Source organism: Microcaecilia unicolor, chromosome 10, assembly GCF_901765095.1.
Source record: "Microcaecilia unicolor chromosome 10, aMicUni1.1, whole genome shotgun sequence".
Classification (NCBI taxonomy): Eukaryota; Metazoa; Chordata; class Amphibia; order Gymnophiona; family Siphonopidae; genus Microcaecilia; species Microcaecilia unicolor.
This window is the reverse complement of record NC_044040.1, coordinates 141,398,887-141,415,126: the sequence shown is the minus strand read 5'-3', so window position 1 is coordinate 141,415,126 and position 16,240 is coordinate 141,398,887. Positions and strand designations below refer to the sequence as shown.

At 46.1% G+C, this 16,240-nt stretch overlaps 1 protein-coding gene across 1 annotated transcript in view; it reads left to right on the top strand.

The window, feature by feature from the left end:
• The first annotated feature begins 4,518 nt into the window (after positions 1-4,518).
• ERFE (erythroferrone) overlaps positions 4,519-16,240 on the top strand; it is a 69,592-nt gene continuing 57,870 nt past the window's right edge. Inside the window, exon 1 of the mRNA XM_030216278.1 lies at positions 4,519-4,987. Coding sequence (XP_030072138.1) covers positions 4,790-4,987 — 198 coding nt within the window. The 5' untranslated portion in view covers positions 4,519-4,789. The remainder of the gene's footprint in view (positions 4,988-16,240) is intronic.

Here is a 16,240-nt window from a genome sequence, read left to right as displayed (position 1 = left end):
TGAAGAAAGACTAAGGAGGCTAGGGCTTTTCAGCTTGAAAAAGAGACGGCTGAGGGGAGACATGATAGAGGTATATAAAATAATGAGTGGAGTGGAACAGGTGGATGTGAAGCGTTTGTTCACGCTTTCCAAAAATACTAGGACTAGGGGGCATGCGATGAAACTACAGTGTAGTAAATTTAAAACAAATCGAAGAAAATGTTTCTTCACCCAATTCATAATTAAACTCTGGAATTCGTTGCCGGAGAGCCTGGTGAAGGCGGTTAGCTTGACAGAGTTTAAAAAGGGGTTAGACGGTTTCCTAAAGGACAAGTCCATAAACCGCTACTAAATGGACTTGGGAAAAATCCACAATTCCAGGAATAACATGTATAGAATGTTTGTACATTTGGGAAGCTTGCCAGGTGCCCTTGGCCTGGATTGGCCGCTGTCATGGACAGGATGCTGGGCTCGATGGACCCTTGGTCTTTTCCCAGTGGGGCATTACTTATGTACTTATGGTGTGCTGCTACTGGATGGGCCTGAGCCCAAAGTGGGTGGGCCTGGGCCCACCCTTGGCTACACCACTGTTCTATAAACCGTGCCTAAACTATGGCATGGTTTATAGAATAACTAGTATAAAAGGCCCATTTCGGTAGGCAATGAAACGGGCGCTAGCAAGGTAATCCCCCCCTGCAGCATCCCTCCTCTCTCCCCTGCCCCCCCTGCAGCCACCCATGTCCAGCAACCCTCCTCTCCCCCTGCAGCCACCCATGTCCAACGACCCTCCTCTCCTTTCCCCTTGCCCCCCGTAGCCACTCATGTTCAGTGACCCTCCTCTCCCCCTGCCCCCCCTGCAGCATCCCTTCTGTCTCCCCTTCAGCCACCCATCTGGTCTCAGGACCCCCTCCCCACCTCCCTCTTCCCTGCCCCCCCCCCCCCCCGCAGCGATCCATGTCTAGCGACCCTCCTCTCCCCCTGCAGCCACCCATGTACAGCGACCCTCCCCTCCCCCTGCCCCCCTCCAGCCACCCATGTCCAGCGACTCTCCCCCTTCCCCCTCCGCGCATCACCCAAGCCCCTACCCCTCCCCTCGAGCACATCAACCCCCTCGCCACCCGCAGCCACCAATACTAATGCTGTCCTGTCGCTGCTGCGTCTCCTGTTGAGCAGCAGTGGCTAGTACCAAAAGAAAAAAAGCCAAAAAAAGATTTGTAACCTGAAACTCGGCTCCATAGACAGCCATCTGGCATTGGCTGTCGTCTCTGCAGCCGCTCCTCCTCTCCCCTCTGACATTATTGCGCTCCTCCGGGGTCTTCCTGCAGGGGCAGTGACGTGGAGGGGAGAGGAGGAGCGGCTGCAGAGATGACAGCCAATGCCAGATGGCTGTCTACGGAGCCGCATTTCAGGTTAAAAATATTTTTTGGCTTTTTTCTTTTTGTACTGGCCGCTGCTGCTCCACAGGAGAAGCAGCAGTGGCCGGACAGTGTTTGTATTGGCGGCTGCGGGTGGCTAGGGGGTTGATGTGCCCAAGAGGGGGGGGGGGGTAGGGGCTTTGGTGATGCGCCTGGGGAGGTGGCACTGAGAGCTGATTGGTAGGCAGGGGGAGGAGTAGGGAAATACGCTCCGCATGTTTCCCTACTCCTCCCCCTGCCTGGCTCATGGTTTTGCAGAGCAGGGGCTTGGGTGTTGCGCTGAGGGGGGGCATTGACAGCTGTTTCCCAGGCAGGGGGGGGGGAGTAGGGAAACACGCTCCGTGTGTTTCCCTACTCCTCCCCTTGCCTTGGAATCAGCTGTCAGTGACGTCACTCACGTCTGAACGTTCTAAACTGCCTAGCAGACCACCTCCAAGGGAGCCACAGTCCCAGGCACATTAGAACGTTGGAGGTGAGAATTATTATATAGGATAACATTTAAACATTATGGTCTTGCTTAAATTTAGGCATCACCATTTGTATCAATGAAAACGTGGTGCAAATGCCCGCACCTAACTTTATGTGTGGAACACCTTTATTTTGTAATTATGCAGGTAACTCAGAACCACCACCTCCCCATTCCACCCCAAAATGTTCACGACCATCCTCTTTCCATGCCCCCTTTTTTGGGCCATGCATAAATTTTAGGCGTAAATCATGCGCCTAACTTTACACATGTAACAGCCAATTAAATGTAATTAGTGCCAATAATTGCTTGTTAAAAAGTCAATTATGGACACTAATTGGCTTCTCACCTTATTAAATTACACACACAAGTCAGCACCACACCTAAATTTGTGAGCACAATTTTTGGAGACCTTTCCAGAGTCAGAGGGTTGGTGTCTATAGGAAAAATGCTTAATACACTGTTTCTCCTGTCTTCTCATCCCATTTCTCTCCCTCTCTCCTCCCCAGATGAAATTAAGTCTGGGGTATATTCTGTGCATCAGAGATCATTTGTGCAGTTATGCTGTAAAGAAAGGACATTCAGCATACTCTAACCAGGCAAGTACAGGCAAATGTTTCTGAGTTTTCACTCAGAGGTGCTGTTTGATTTGATGAAACGTACTACAACTTCTGCCAGAACTTACATGTCACAGGTAAATCTTTGGAAAAATCACAGATGGGTGAAACTGGTAAAATGTGATATCTTCACATGAGCTAAAACAAATGACATAGCTTTAAATGAGATGGCCTCATCCAACAAACTGGAGCTGCTGGGAGTCTAGTGCAGGGGGGACTGACTGCAATCCTAGAGAGCCACAAACTAGCCTGGTTTTCTGGATATTCCAAATGAATATTTGCATGTGTGGGCGTCTTTTGGTATTCCCACCATGTGACGTGTTGGCTTGGAGTGAGTTCTTTTCCACCCGTTAGCCTTTCCAGCAATATAAGATGTCAGACCCCTGATGATGCTTGTGGAGAGAAACAGACCGTGTTGGGTTCGGTAATTTGCAGAAACAGGCTTTAGTTCGGTTATGACTGCCTACTTCATTTTCAAGTAGATCAGCGTGGCACTTGATCACACCTGGGATTTTAGAAGTATTATGTTCTGCACACCTATTTGTATAATAACTATGGAACAGCAGTTGGACATTTGAGCATTACATCTCAGTATCATGGTGTGAATCAATCTGGACTTTTCAAGACAGACTGGTACACCATTGGGATAAGTACACCACTGTTTGATCAGCCTTTTCATTTCCCTTGGTTTGTATGGTGTGGGTGCAACGTGGGTTATAAGAGATATTTGTATTAGTACAATTTGTTTAGGCAGATGGAATGTTTGCATGTAGCAATATAATGATGTGATTTCAGATTTAATAGGTTTTAATATGTTTTGCTATATATAATAAATAAGAATTGTGAGATAATTCATAGTTGTGGTAATATATTACATTGATTATATGTTACAACTATATTGAAATTTATTTACCCATATTCTGTGTAAATGAATATTCATGAGCTAAATATGAATGTAATAGAGACAGTTCATGCAAATATATTGCATGCATACTTCATTGCAGATATCCTGAAAACCTGAATAGTTTGTGGCTCTCTTGGATTGCAGTTTGACACACTTGGTCTAGTATGTCTAAAGGTTTTTTTCTATAAACTAGTGCTCAAACTGGTTCTCTGCTTTCCCCACCATCCCAATCAATAGGGTATTCAGGATATCCCAGATTAATATGCATGAAGTATTTGCATATATTTGAATCATACACACCCAAAATTTCTTATGCTTATTCAGGAGGAATGGCCAGAACTGATAGTAGCACTATTGGTACATGAAAGGAGGGCAGAAAACCCTTTATATATCACATATGCTTGTCAAGTTAGCCAGAGATGAATGAGGAGAAAGAGGGTTAGGGTTAGAGCTCAATAAGATGTAATTCCTGATCAATTTTATTAACTCTGGCTTTTTCTGTACTTCAGAAATAAGACTTAAATTGTCCATTTTGCTTCCTGATGTACAGGATGTGATTGGCATGAAGCTTGACTAAGAACTGGTAAGTTAAAACCAGCTGCAGTACATAGGGGAAGCCATAGGGTGGCACCCCAGCAGTTCCCTGACCTGGAGGTGGGATGTATAGGTTAGTAGGAGGGTGAGTAGGGGGAGCGGACAGCCACTGTGAGGCGGGGAATTCAAGCATATTAAAAGGAGCTGATACCGAGAGACACTGTAGGGGATTCTCCCAGGAGATGACTGAAGTGACCAGAGACAGGCTGACAGAAAGTGATTGAAGCACAGGAAAGCTGGAGGACATTGTGAAAAAAAAAAAAAAAGCCTTGGCATCCTCATATCAGTGGCTCCAGTTTCCAGGCTTCATAAGACTGTACAACAGAAAGCAGGCAGCCAACTGCAGACAGGACAGAGACGCTCTGAACCTTAGCGTCAAAACTTCACCGACAGATACAGCATAAGGATCAGGAAGTCAGGCACTGGATATGGACTTTTTTTTCCCTAGAAACGTACTGCTAAGCATCAGGAGTCAGAGGCACGTTTGCTTCTTTGATCTGTCCTCTGTCTCGTGAAGGGATCGAGTTAGAGCCAAAGCAAAGTTTAAACTGACTGAGATCTAAGAAAAGCCCAAGACCTGTCCCAGAAAAAGCCAAGGTAGCTCTGGCTCGCCGATTGAAGGTTAAAAGCTTATCACCAATAGATTTCATCGACCGTGAGCTAACAGAGAAAGTGAAATAATCCAGAAGATAGGGATCTGCAGGTGTTGTAGCTGGGAAGTGGTCCATCCTATTCTCTTCCAGCTGCGGATCTGAAAGAGCACGTGGCTAACCTCTGGAAGGGAGCAGCGCCTGCAGGATCCCATCCAGAAGAGATGGCTCCGGGGTCCCTCCCTCCCGGCTGCTGGCTCATGTTACTGTTCATCGGGTGCCTGACGGTGGTCTCCTGCTTTAGCTCTTCGGACTCCGAGAGAAACAGAAGCAAAAAGCTCAAGGAAAAGAAATCGCAATGGAAGGAATACCCGCTGGGGCAAGGGAAGAAGAATCTGAGACTGCCGGCCTCTAATGATCCGGTAAGTACTTATAGTGTTGTGCATTAAAAGGACAAAAATCCACTTGGGGGGGGGGGGGGGGGGGGGCGGCGGGGACGACGATGGATTTCACCTTTCTATGAAATTAGGTCCACGTGTTCTCTTCGTCATACATTTTGATGGGAACATATTTTATAAAATCGTCCAACAATGTTTTTTCTTACATGTTTCTTTAAGGTTCTTGTAACATATAAAACTTTTGAAATAATAATTTAAAAAAAAAATCGTCCAGCAAAGACAAAATTGCCCCTTTTCACTTTAACTAATTTCACCAGTCCCTCCAGTTTTAAAGAAAAACAGATCTATTAAAGTCTATGGTGTCTGCGTTCATTAATGTGGATATTGTACTTAATGGTCACCAAAGATTAGAAATGACGTGTCCGCTTCCTTAAACCGCAAACTATACATAAAGTAGTCTAAGAAAGGGACTCGACCGGATGAGGACTGTGGAGTTAAAATTCAGCAGATAAAGTGAAATAACCTGTGTACCTCTGAATGTTGAGCTCAGACAGGAAGTAAGCATATGTCAAAATCCAGGTCCAGCTGAATTCTTGAACGCAGATGCTTAAAACAACAGAGCGACCAAATTGATAAAGGGGATGAACTCATCCCATATGAGGAAAGGCTAAAGAGGTTAGGACTCTTCAGCTTGGAAAAGAGGCAACTGAGCAGAGAGATATAATTGAGGTCTACAAAATCCTGAGTGGTGTAGAATGGGTAAAAGTGAATCGATTTTTCACACTTTCAAAAAAAAGTACAAAGACCAGGGGGACACTCAATTAAATTACATGGAAATATTTTTAAAACAAATAGGAGAAAACATTTTTCACTGGAAGAATAATCTCTGGAACTCATTGCTGAAGGATGTGGTAACAGCAGTTATTGTATCTGGGTTTAAAAAAAGGGTTTGGACAAGTTCCTGGAGGAAAAGTCCATAGTCTGCTATTGAGAAATAAAGATGGGGGAAGCCACTGCTTGCCCTGGGATTGGTAGCATGGAATGTTGCTACTATTTGGGCTTCTGCCTTGACTGCCAGATATTTGTGACCTGGATTGGCCACTGTTGGAAGCAGGATACTGCAGTGGCGTAGCCAGGAGAGCCAATTTTGGGTGGGCCTGAACCCAAAGTGGGTGGGCACAAAATTTTCTCTCTAACCCCCCTCCCCCAGCATTTCCCAACTCAAAAGATAAATACTTTAGCTGATTAAGATCCACAAGCTCTGTCACCTGAAAACTTCCACCAAAGATGGCCAGAATTTACTTTTACCAAGCTTGGTTGGAAGCAACAACTCCTTGAGCCACCGCTAGCGGCACCCCATGCATGCTTAGTTGTCAGTGGCTCAAGGATGCTGCCCCCATCTGCCAAGCTCAGCAGAAGGGATTTCTGGTCACCTTCAGTGGAGGTCCTCAGCTAGCAGGGCTTGGGGATCCCCACCAGCTACTGCAAGAGTCAGGGCTGTTGTTAGCCATGCTGGGGCCCAGGGCAGAAAATAAAAAAGCCCTCTCCTCTTTAATCTCCCCATCTGCCATTACAGTCTCACACTGACAGACCATCACCAAATACAGAACAAGGGATTACAAATTAGAAATAAAAATATGTAGACAAAAATTGAACTGAGAACCTCAACATTTAGTGCAACACTGGAGAAATAAAAATAAAAATGCATTTCCTTTTCTACTGAACACAATAAAAAGACATCCGCTATGAACATTTCCCAAAGCTAACATTCTATTTAAAATGTTCAAAATAAAATTATTTTTCTACCTTTTGTTGTCTGGACATTTTATTTTTCTATCATATTGGTTTCAGTTTCTCCTTCCCACTTTCCCGTCGTCTTCTGCAAATTCTTCAAGCAACTGTTGTCCATTTGTCTTTTCTCTCCTCTCGTTCCATTTCCTCACTACAACTGCTTCTGAAATATTGATCTTTCCATTTTAGCTCTTTCCTTTCTGTTTTTTTGTTCTTTTCTGCCTCTGTCCACTCAAATTTAACCCTCTTTCTAAACTTTTTCCTCCTTTTTACTTTTCAGATATCTATCAAATTTCCATCTCCTTTCACCCACTAGTTCACCCACATCCAAACTCACTCCTTCCCAGCCTTCCATCTTCAATATACGCACCATTACCATATTTCTACCACCTGTAATCACTATCCTCTCATTCACTTCATTACCATCTCCCCTCTCTCTTTATCCTCTCTTCACTCTCATAGCCTGACATCTCCCTTTTACCCCCTCCCCCCACCAGCATATGCCTGTCCCCTCCCTCCTACCCCTCCCTCCATTGTCCTGCATTTCTCTCTCTTACCCATTTTCCAGCATATCTCCCTTCTGCCCCTGGATCCAATATCTCCCTCTTCCCCGTCTCTTGTGCAGCATCCCTCCTTCCCTTTGCTCCACCTCTATGTCCAACATCTCTCCCATATTGTCCACTATCTCTTTCTTTCTCTCTCTCTCTCCCTGCCTTGAGCCCCTGGTCTAACATCTTTTTCTCTCTCCAGCCATGTTTAATATTTCCCTCTCTCATCTCTCACTCCCTTCCCTCCACTGTCATGTCCAACACTTTTTTCCTCTATCGTCCTTTGCCACTCCTCTGCAGCCTTTCCCTTCCTCTCCCCACCACACCCATATCAAACAATTCTCCCTCTCTTTTCCTCCTGCATCTCTCCCTCCCCCATGTCAAACAATTATTTCTCCACCCCACCGTCTCACTCACTCACTCACTCACTCACTCTCTCCACCCCACCCCCTCTCACGGGGCAGGCCAAGGGTAAGGACACTGATATAAGTACATAAGTAATGCCATACTGGGAAAAGACCAAGGGTCCATCGAGCCCAGCATCTTGTCCACGACAGCGGCCAATCCAGGCCAAGGGCACCTGGCAAGCTTCCCAAATGTACAAATATTCTATACATGTTATTCCTGGGATTTTGGATTTTTCCAAGTCCGTTTAGTAGCGGTTTATGGACTTGTCCTTTAGGAAACCGTCCAACCCCTTTTTAAACTCTGCTAAGCTAACCGCCTTCACCACATTTTCCGGCAATGAATTCCAGAGTTTAATTACACATTGGGTGAAGAAAAGTTTTCTCCGATTTGTTTTAAATTTACTACACAGTAGTTTAATCGCATGCCCCCTAGTCCTAGTATTTTTGGAAAGCGTGAACAGACGCTTCACATCCACCTGTTCCACTCCACTCATTATTTTATATACCTCTATCATGTCTCCCCTCAGCCGTCTCTTCTCCAAGCTGAATAGCCCTAGCCTCCTTAGTCTTTCTTCATAGGGAAGTCGTCCCATCCCCGCTATCATTTTAGTCGCCCTTCGCTGCACCTTTTCCAATTCTACTATATCTTTCTTGAGATGCGGCGACCAGAATTGAACACAATACTCAAGGTGCGGTCGCACCATGGAGCGATACAACGGCATTATAACATCCTCACACCTGTTTTCCATATCTTTCCTAATAATACCCAACATTCTATTCGCTTTCCTAGCCACAGCAGCACACTGAGCAGAAGGTTTCAGTGTGTTATCGACGACGACACCCAGATCCCTTTCTTGGTCCGTAACTCCTGCCGTGGAACCGTGCATGACGTAGCTATAAATCGGGTTCTTTTTTTCCCACATGCATCACCTTGCACTTGCTCACATTAAACGTCATCTGCCATTTAGCCGCCCAGTCTCCCAGTCTCGTAAGGTCCTCTTGTAATTTTTCACAATCCTGTCGCGAGTTAACGACTTTGAATAACTTTGTGTCATCAGCAAATTTAATTACCTCGCTAGTTACTCCCATCTCTAAATCATTTATAAATATATTAAAAAGCAGCGGTCCTAGCACAGACCCCTGAGGAACCCCACTAACTACCCTTCTCCATTGTGAATACTGCCCATTTAACCCCACTCTCTGTTTCCTATCCTTCAACCAGTTTTTAATCCACAATAGGACATTTCCTCCTATCCCATGACCCTCCAATTTCCTCTTTAGCCTTTCATGAGGTACCTTGTCAAATGCCTTTTGAAAATCCAGATACACAATATCAACCGGCTCCCCTTTGTCCACATGTTTGTTTACTCCTTCAAAGAATTGAAGTAAATTGGTCAGGCAAGATTTCCCCACACAAAAGCCGTGCTGACTCGGTCTCAGTAATCCATGTCCTCGGATGTGCTCTGTAATTTTGTTTTTAATAATAGCCTCTACCATTTTCCCCGGCACCGACGTCAGACTCACCAGTCTATAATTTCCCAGATCTCCCCTGGAGCCTTTTTTAAAAATGGGCGTTACATTGGCCACCCTCCAATCTTCCGGTACCACGCTCGATTTTAAGGATAAGTTGCATATCACTAGCAGTAGCTCCGCAAGCTCATTTTTCAGTTCTATCAGTACTCTAGGATGAATACCATCCGGTCCAGGAGATTTGCTACTCTTCAGTTTGCCAAACTGCCCCATTACGTCCTCCAGGTTTACCGTGAAGTCAGTAAGTTTCTCCGACTCGTCCGCTTGAAATACCATTTCCGACACCGGTATCCCACCCAAATCTTCCTCAGTGAAGACCGAAGCAAAGAATTCATTCAGTCTCTCTGCTACGTCTTTGTCTTCCTTGATCGCCCCTTTTACCCCTCGGTCATCCAGCGGCCCAACCGATTTTTTTGCCGGCTTCCTGCTTTTAATATACTGAAAAAAATTTTTACTATGTTTTTTTGCCTCTAATGCTATCTTTTTTTCGTAATCCCTCTTGGCCTTCTTTATCTGCGCCTTGCATTTGCTTTGACACTCCTTATGCTGCTTCTTGTTATTTTCAGATGGTTCCTTCTTCCATTTTCTGAAGGCGTTTCTTTTAGCCCTAATAGCTTTCTTCACCTCACTTTTCAACCAGGCCGGCTGTCTTTTGGAGTTCCATCTTTCTTTTCTAATTCGCGGAATATGTATGGCCTGGGCCTCCAGGATGGTATTTTTGAACAGCGTCCACGCCTGTTGTACAGTTTTTACTCTCTCAGTTGCCCCCCTAAGTTTTTTTTTTACCGTTCTTCTCATTTTATCATAGTCTCCTTATTTAAAGTTAAACGCTAACGTATTTGACTTTCTGTGTACAGTTACTTCAAGGTCGATATCAAAACTGATCATATTATGGTCACTGTTATCAAGCGGCCCCAGTACCATAACATCCCTCACCAGATCATGCGCTCCACTAAGGACCAAGTCTAGAATATTTCCTTCTCTCGTCGGCTCCTGCACCAGTTGCTCCATAAAGCTGTCCTTGATTTAATCAAGGAATTGTATCTCTGTAGCGTGTCCTGATGTTACATTTACCCAGTCTATATTTGGATAATTGAAGTCACCCATTATTATCACATGGCCCATTTTGTTCGCGTCTCTGATTTCTTTTATCATTTCTGTGTCTACCTGCTCATCCTGGTGAGGCGGACGGTAGTACACTCCTATCACCGTTTTTTTCCCTTTTATACATGGAATTTCAACCCACAATGATTCAAAGGTGTGATTTGTGTCCTGCTGAATTTGTAATCTATCTGAGTCAAGGCTCTCGTTAATATACAATGCTACCCCTCCACCAGTCCGGTCCACCCTATCACTACGATATACTTTGTACCCTGGTATGACAGTGTCCCACTGGTTATCCTCCTTCCACCAGGTCTCAGTAATGCCTATTATATCCAATTTTTCGTTTAGTGCAATATGTTCCAACTCTCCCATCTTATTTCTTAGACTCCTAGCATTTGCATATAGACATTTCAGAGTATGTTTGTTGTTCTTATTTGCATGATGCTTAGTACCTGACACTATTGATTTGACATCTTTTGTCTGATCTTTAGTTGTATTTAAGGGCACCTGGTCTACCACGGTCTGTTGTGCAACCTCACTATCCAGAAACCCTATCTTCCCTGTTTGTGAGGTATCTTTGCAAGATACCTTTTCTCGAACCATGCGCTTTTGAGCGACTGTCGGCCTTCCCCCCATTTCTAGTTTAAAAGCTGCTCTATCTCCTTTTTAAATGCCGACGCCAGCAGCCTGGTCCCACCCTGGTTAAGGTGGAGCCCATCCTTTCGGAATAGGCTCCCCCTTCCCCAGAATGTTGCCCAGTTCCTAACAAATCTAAAACCCTCCTCCCTGCACCATCGTCTCATCCACGCATTGAGACTCTGGAGCTCTGCCTGTCTCTTGGGCCCTGCACGTGGAACAGGTATCATTTCAGAAAATGCTACCCTAGAGGATCTGGATTTGAGCTTTCTACCTAAGAGCCTAAATTTGGCTTCCAGAACCTCTCTCCCACATTTTCCTATGTCATTGGTACCCACATGTACCAAGACAGCGGACTCCTCCCCAGCACTATCTAAAATCATATCTAGGTGACTCGTGAGGTCCGCCACCTTCGCACCAGGCAGGCAAGTCACCAGGCGATCCTCACGTCCACCAGCCACCCAGCTATCTATATGCCTAATGATCGAATCACCAACTACAACAGCTGTCCTAACCTTTCCCTCCCGGGCAGCACTTGCAGACATATCCTCGGTGCGAGAGGATAGTACATCCCCTGGTGGGCAGGTCCTGGCTACAGGAGTACTTCCTACTTCACCAGCCCAACCACTAGTTTCTCTTCCTGGCCACTGCTGTAGTGTGGCGGCCTTGAGGAATCGCTGCAAGGCAGCTTTCATGCCCTTCTCTGCCTCTCTCTCCACTCCTGCGTCCCACCGCGCCTGCAACAGAAATGCTTGTCCTCCCCGCTGGCGCTGCCTCGGTCCCTGCATGCTACCCCGCCTCGGTCCCTGCATTCTTTTCTTCGATCGTCGCGTCGCTGGCAGCACTGCCATTCACACAGGCAGCTCCGCTCCCCTCTGCCGCGTCCATCCGGCCCTTTCTGACGCACTTCCTGTTTATGTAGGGCCAGATGGATGCGGCAGAGGGGAGCGGAGCTGCCTGTGTGAATGGCAGCGCTACAGGCGATGCGACGATCGAAAAAAAGAATGCAGGGACTGAGGCAGGGTAGCATGCAGGGACCGAGGCAGCACCGGCGGGGAGGGCAAGCATTTCCGTTGCAGGCAAAGCTCTTGATGGCCGGAGAAAAGGCAGCGAGCGACATGCGAGGGATGTTGGGTGGGCCTGGAGGGAAAGTGGGTGGGCCTGGCCCCTTCCAGGCCCACCCGTGGCTACGCCCCTGGGATACTGGACCAGATGGACCATTGGTGTGATTCTGTATGGCTATTCTTATGTTATAATGAACTCAGTGTGAAAAGAAATTGTGGAAAAAAATGCAGAAATGAATTTAAAGATTCTTAATGCTTTCTTCTGGAAGTATTACCCAGGACCAAGGTTGGCCAAGGGTTTCTGAATCTCTGGATGATCCTTCAGTCTTGTGACCCCCCTCCCCCTTGGATCAAGGCTCTTCCTCTCTCATCCTCTTGCCTACCACTTCTGCTTTTTGCAGCATATTCCTTTCCTTCCTTACCCCACTCAGCTGTCCAGATTGAATCACCCCTTCTTTTCCTTACCTCACCTCAGTTTTCTAGCATATGCACTTCCCTAATTCCCCCCCCAAGTTTTCAGCATCTCCTTTCCCCTCCCCCACCCACTGTTCCCTTTAAACTGAGCGGGAGTCCTCCATCTACAATCCTGTCAATGAGGGAGGGGTGATTTCATTATCACATAATAGTGAGGGACAGGCAAGTTCTGCAGGACTCCAGGGAACCTGCCTATCCCTAGAGGTTGAAAACACAGTATTGAAGCACCACCCCCTACTGGTAGCAGTGCAGTTGGAGGATACCCGTTCAGCTTAGAGGGAACAGTGCCCGCACCATGTCCAGTATTTTCCCCACCTGCTTTTTCCTCCTTTGCTGCCGCTGCTTTGCATTTCTTAAAAACTATGAGTTCATGACGTGAGTCCTTAAGAACATGCCAGCACTCAAAGACCTGTATCTTGGCCCCTCTAATGCAAACTTCCTGCTGTATAGGGAATGCTCAGGCTCCCCCCCTTCAAATTCCACTGCCCCCTGACATCTGTCATCCAAGGTGGATGCCTAGTTTGCCTAGTAATTGGGCTGACCCTGCCCAGGACATAGCTTTTGATAGCTTCCTGTATGCTAAACGTGTGGCACTGGGTTCTCAGAAGCTTCAGATGTGATGAAATAGGGGGAAAAACAGTTCCTAGCAGCACCGCACTGGGGGGTAAAGACGGCAGCACCGCACCATTCGGTGGGGGGGGGGGGGGGGAGGAAGACATCCATGGCAGCACCCCCTCACGACCTGCACCTGGGGCGGTCTGCCTCCACCACCCCACCTCGGTACGCCACTGATGTGTTGTACCATGACTTATTTATTTATCTGAAGATGGCTGTGGTATGGTATTCACCAGTGCATGTACTGCATTCATAGGGGCATTGTAATATTGTGGTACCTGCTCTTCAACAATTCACCTGGAGTTAACTAGAGCTGGCTCATTTTCTGTGGTAGCAAGAAGAATTTGAAAGACTATCCTGCTTATAATCGAACGAGAAAAACGCCCAAGTTCCGACCTAAATCGGGAGATGGACGTTTATCTCACAAAACCGAATAAAGCGGTATAATCGAAAGCCGATTTTTGGACGTTTTCAACTGCACTCCGTCGTGGATGCGGACAAAGTTGATGGGGGCGTGTCAGAGGTGTGGCGAAGGCGGAACTGGGGCGTGGTTATCTGCCGAACAAAGATGGGCGCATTTCACTGATAATGGGAAAAAAGTATGCGTTTTTAGCTAGAATTTAGGACACTTTTCCTGGACCCTGTTTTTTCACGAATAAGGCCCCAAAAAGTGCCCTAAATGACCAGATGACCACTGGAGGGAATCGGGGATGACCTCCCCTGACTCCCCCAGTGGTCACTAACCCCCTCCCACCACAAAAAAATGATGTTTCACAAATTTTTATTTTCACCCTCAAATGTCATACCCAGCTCCCTGGCAGCAGTATGCAGGTCACTGGAGGAGTTGTTAGGGGGTGCAGTGGACTTCAGGCAGGTGGACCCAGGCCCATCCCCCCTACCTGTTACAATTGTGCTGCTTAATGCTTATTAGTCATCCAACCCCCCCAAACCCACTGTACCCACATGTAGGTGCCCCCCTTCACCCCTTAGGGCTATAGTAATGGTGTAGACTTGTGGGCAGTGGGTTTTGAGGGGGATTTGGGGGGCTCAACACACAAGGGAAGGGTGCTATGCACCTGGGAGCTCTTTTACCTGTTTTGTTGGTTTTGTAAAAGTGCCCCCTAGGGTGCCCAGTTGATGTCCTGGCATGTGAGGGGGACCAGTACACTACGAATCCTGGCCCCTCCCACGAATAAATGTCTTGGATTTATTCGTTTTTGAGCTGGGCGCTTTCATTTTCCATTATCGCTGAAAAACAAAAACGCCCAGCTCACACATTGTTGAATAAAACATGGGCGTCTATTTTTTTCGAAAATATGGTTCGGTCCGCCCCTTCACGGACCCATTCTCGGAGATAAACGCCCATGGAGATAGGCGTTTTCGTTCAATTATGCCCCTCTATTTGTTTTGTATGGCTTATTTTGTGACCACTTGAACTCCTGCCACCCTTTTTTGGACTCATAGACTTCTTAGAAGTAATTTTTTTGTATCTGTGTTACAAAGGTTTTCAAAGTTTAAAGGTGCTTCTGTTTGTGTTTTATTATGTATGGGTTTTTTTTGTGTGTTTCCCTCTTTTGAAAAAAGCAGTTTATAAATAAAATACTCTAATTCTAATGAAATTTAAAAATGCATGGGATAAACACAAAGGAATCCTGTATAGAAGGCATGGAATCAAACAAGCTTAGCAGTAATTAGATGGCAAAACACAAGTAATTGGGAAGCAAAGCCAGTGCTGGGCAGACTTCTACGGTCTGTGCCCTGATCATGGCTGGACAGATTCAGCTTCAGTAGCTGGAGTAAAAGACCAGTGCCAGGCAGACTTCTATGGTCTGTGCCCTGAAAATGAGAAGGACAAATCAAGATCAAGTATACATATATAGTATCAGATCATACCTGATACTATGAGTTTACCTTGGGCAGACTGGATAGACCTTACAGTCTTTATCTGCCATCACCTACTATATTACAAAATATGTTACTATGAAATACTTTAAAAACAAATTGGAAGAAATATTTTTTCAGTCAGCGAATAGTGACAAGTTCCTGGAGGGAAAGTCTATATTCTTCTATTGAGATAGACCTGGGGAAGCCACTGATTGCCCTGGGATTGGTAGCATGGAATGTTGCTACTATATGGGTTTCTACCAGATATTTGTGTCCTACATTGGCCACTGTTGGAAACAGGATACTAGGCTAGATGGACCATTGGTTTGACACAGTATGGATGTTCTTAAGGCAGCCTTTCCGATACCCCAGGGTCTATTTCAGTTTACTATTCTGTCTTTTTGCTTTCAAGGGGCTCCTATAACATTTAAATTCCTTGTCAACTGCCTGCTAAAGCCACATGGTGGTTATGCATCTGCTTACTTCTGCGACATTGCCATTTACAGCAAAGACTGGAGGACCCTCCAAATCCAGGTGGATGTGGTACTGGACAGTTTAAGGACAGCTGGATTTATGGAAATTCTGAAGAATTGCTTCCTGGGAGGACAGTAGGTCCACTACCTAGGGTACTCTGTCGCAAAAGGACAATCAAGGCCCCAGGTCCAAAAGGTGGAATCAATCATACAAGTATTGGTACCACAGTCCAAGAAGCAGGTGCAAGCCTTCCTGGGACTCATGGGGTACTACTGACTCTTCATTCTGGAATTCACTGAAAAAATGAAGCCACTAACCTTACGCTTGCAGAAGAAGGCCCCTGAGAAGATGCATTAAGCTTCTGAACCAGACACTACTGGTCAGCCCAGACTTCAGCCAGCCCTTTGCGGTACAGAGAGATGCACTGGATGTCGGACTTGAGACAGTCTTAGCCCAAGAAGCGGTTGGTGAAGAATACCCTGTGGCCTACATCAACCAGAAGCTGTTTCCTAGGGAACAAAACTATGCAATGATTGAAAAGGAAGCCCTAGCTGTCAAGTGGCCCTTTAAGACATTACAGTATTATCTTCTAGGTCGACACTTCTTGCTAATAATGGACCATAAACCCCTCATGGATGGCTTGCCATAAGGAGTCAAACGCACACATCATGCAGCAGTTCCTCAGCCTCCAGTCTTTCAGTTTTGAGGTGTGACATCGGGCAGGCCAGGATCATGCAAACGCTGTTTTTT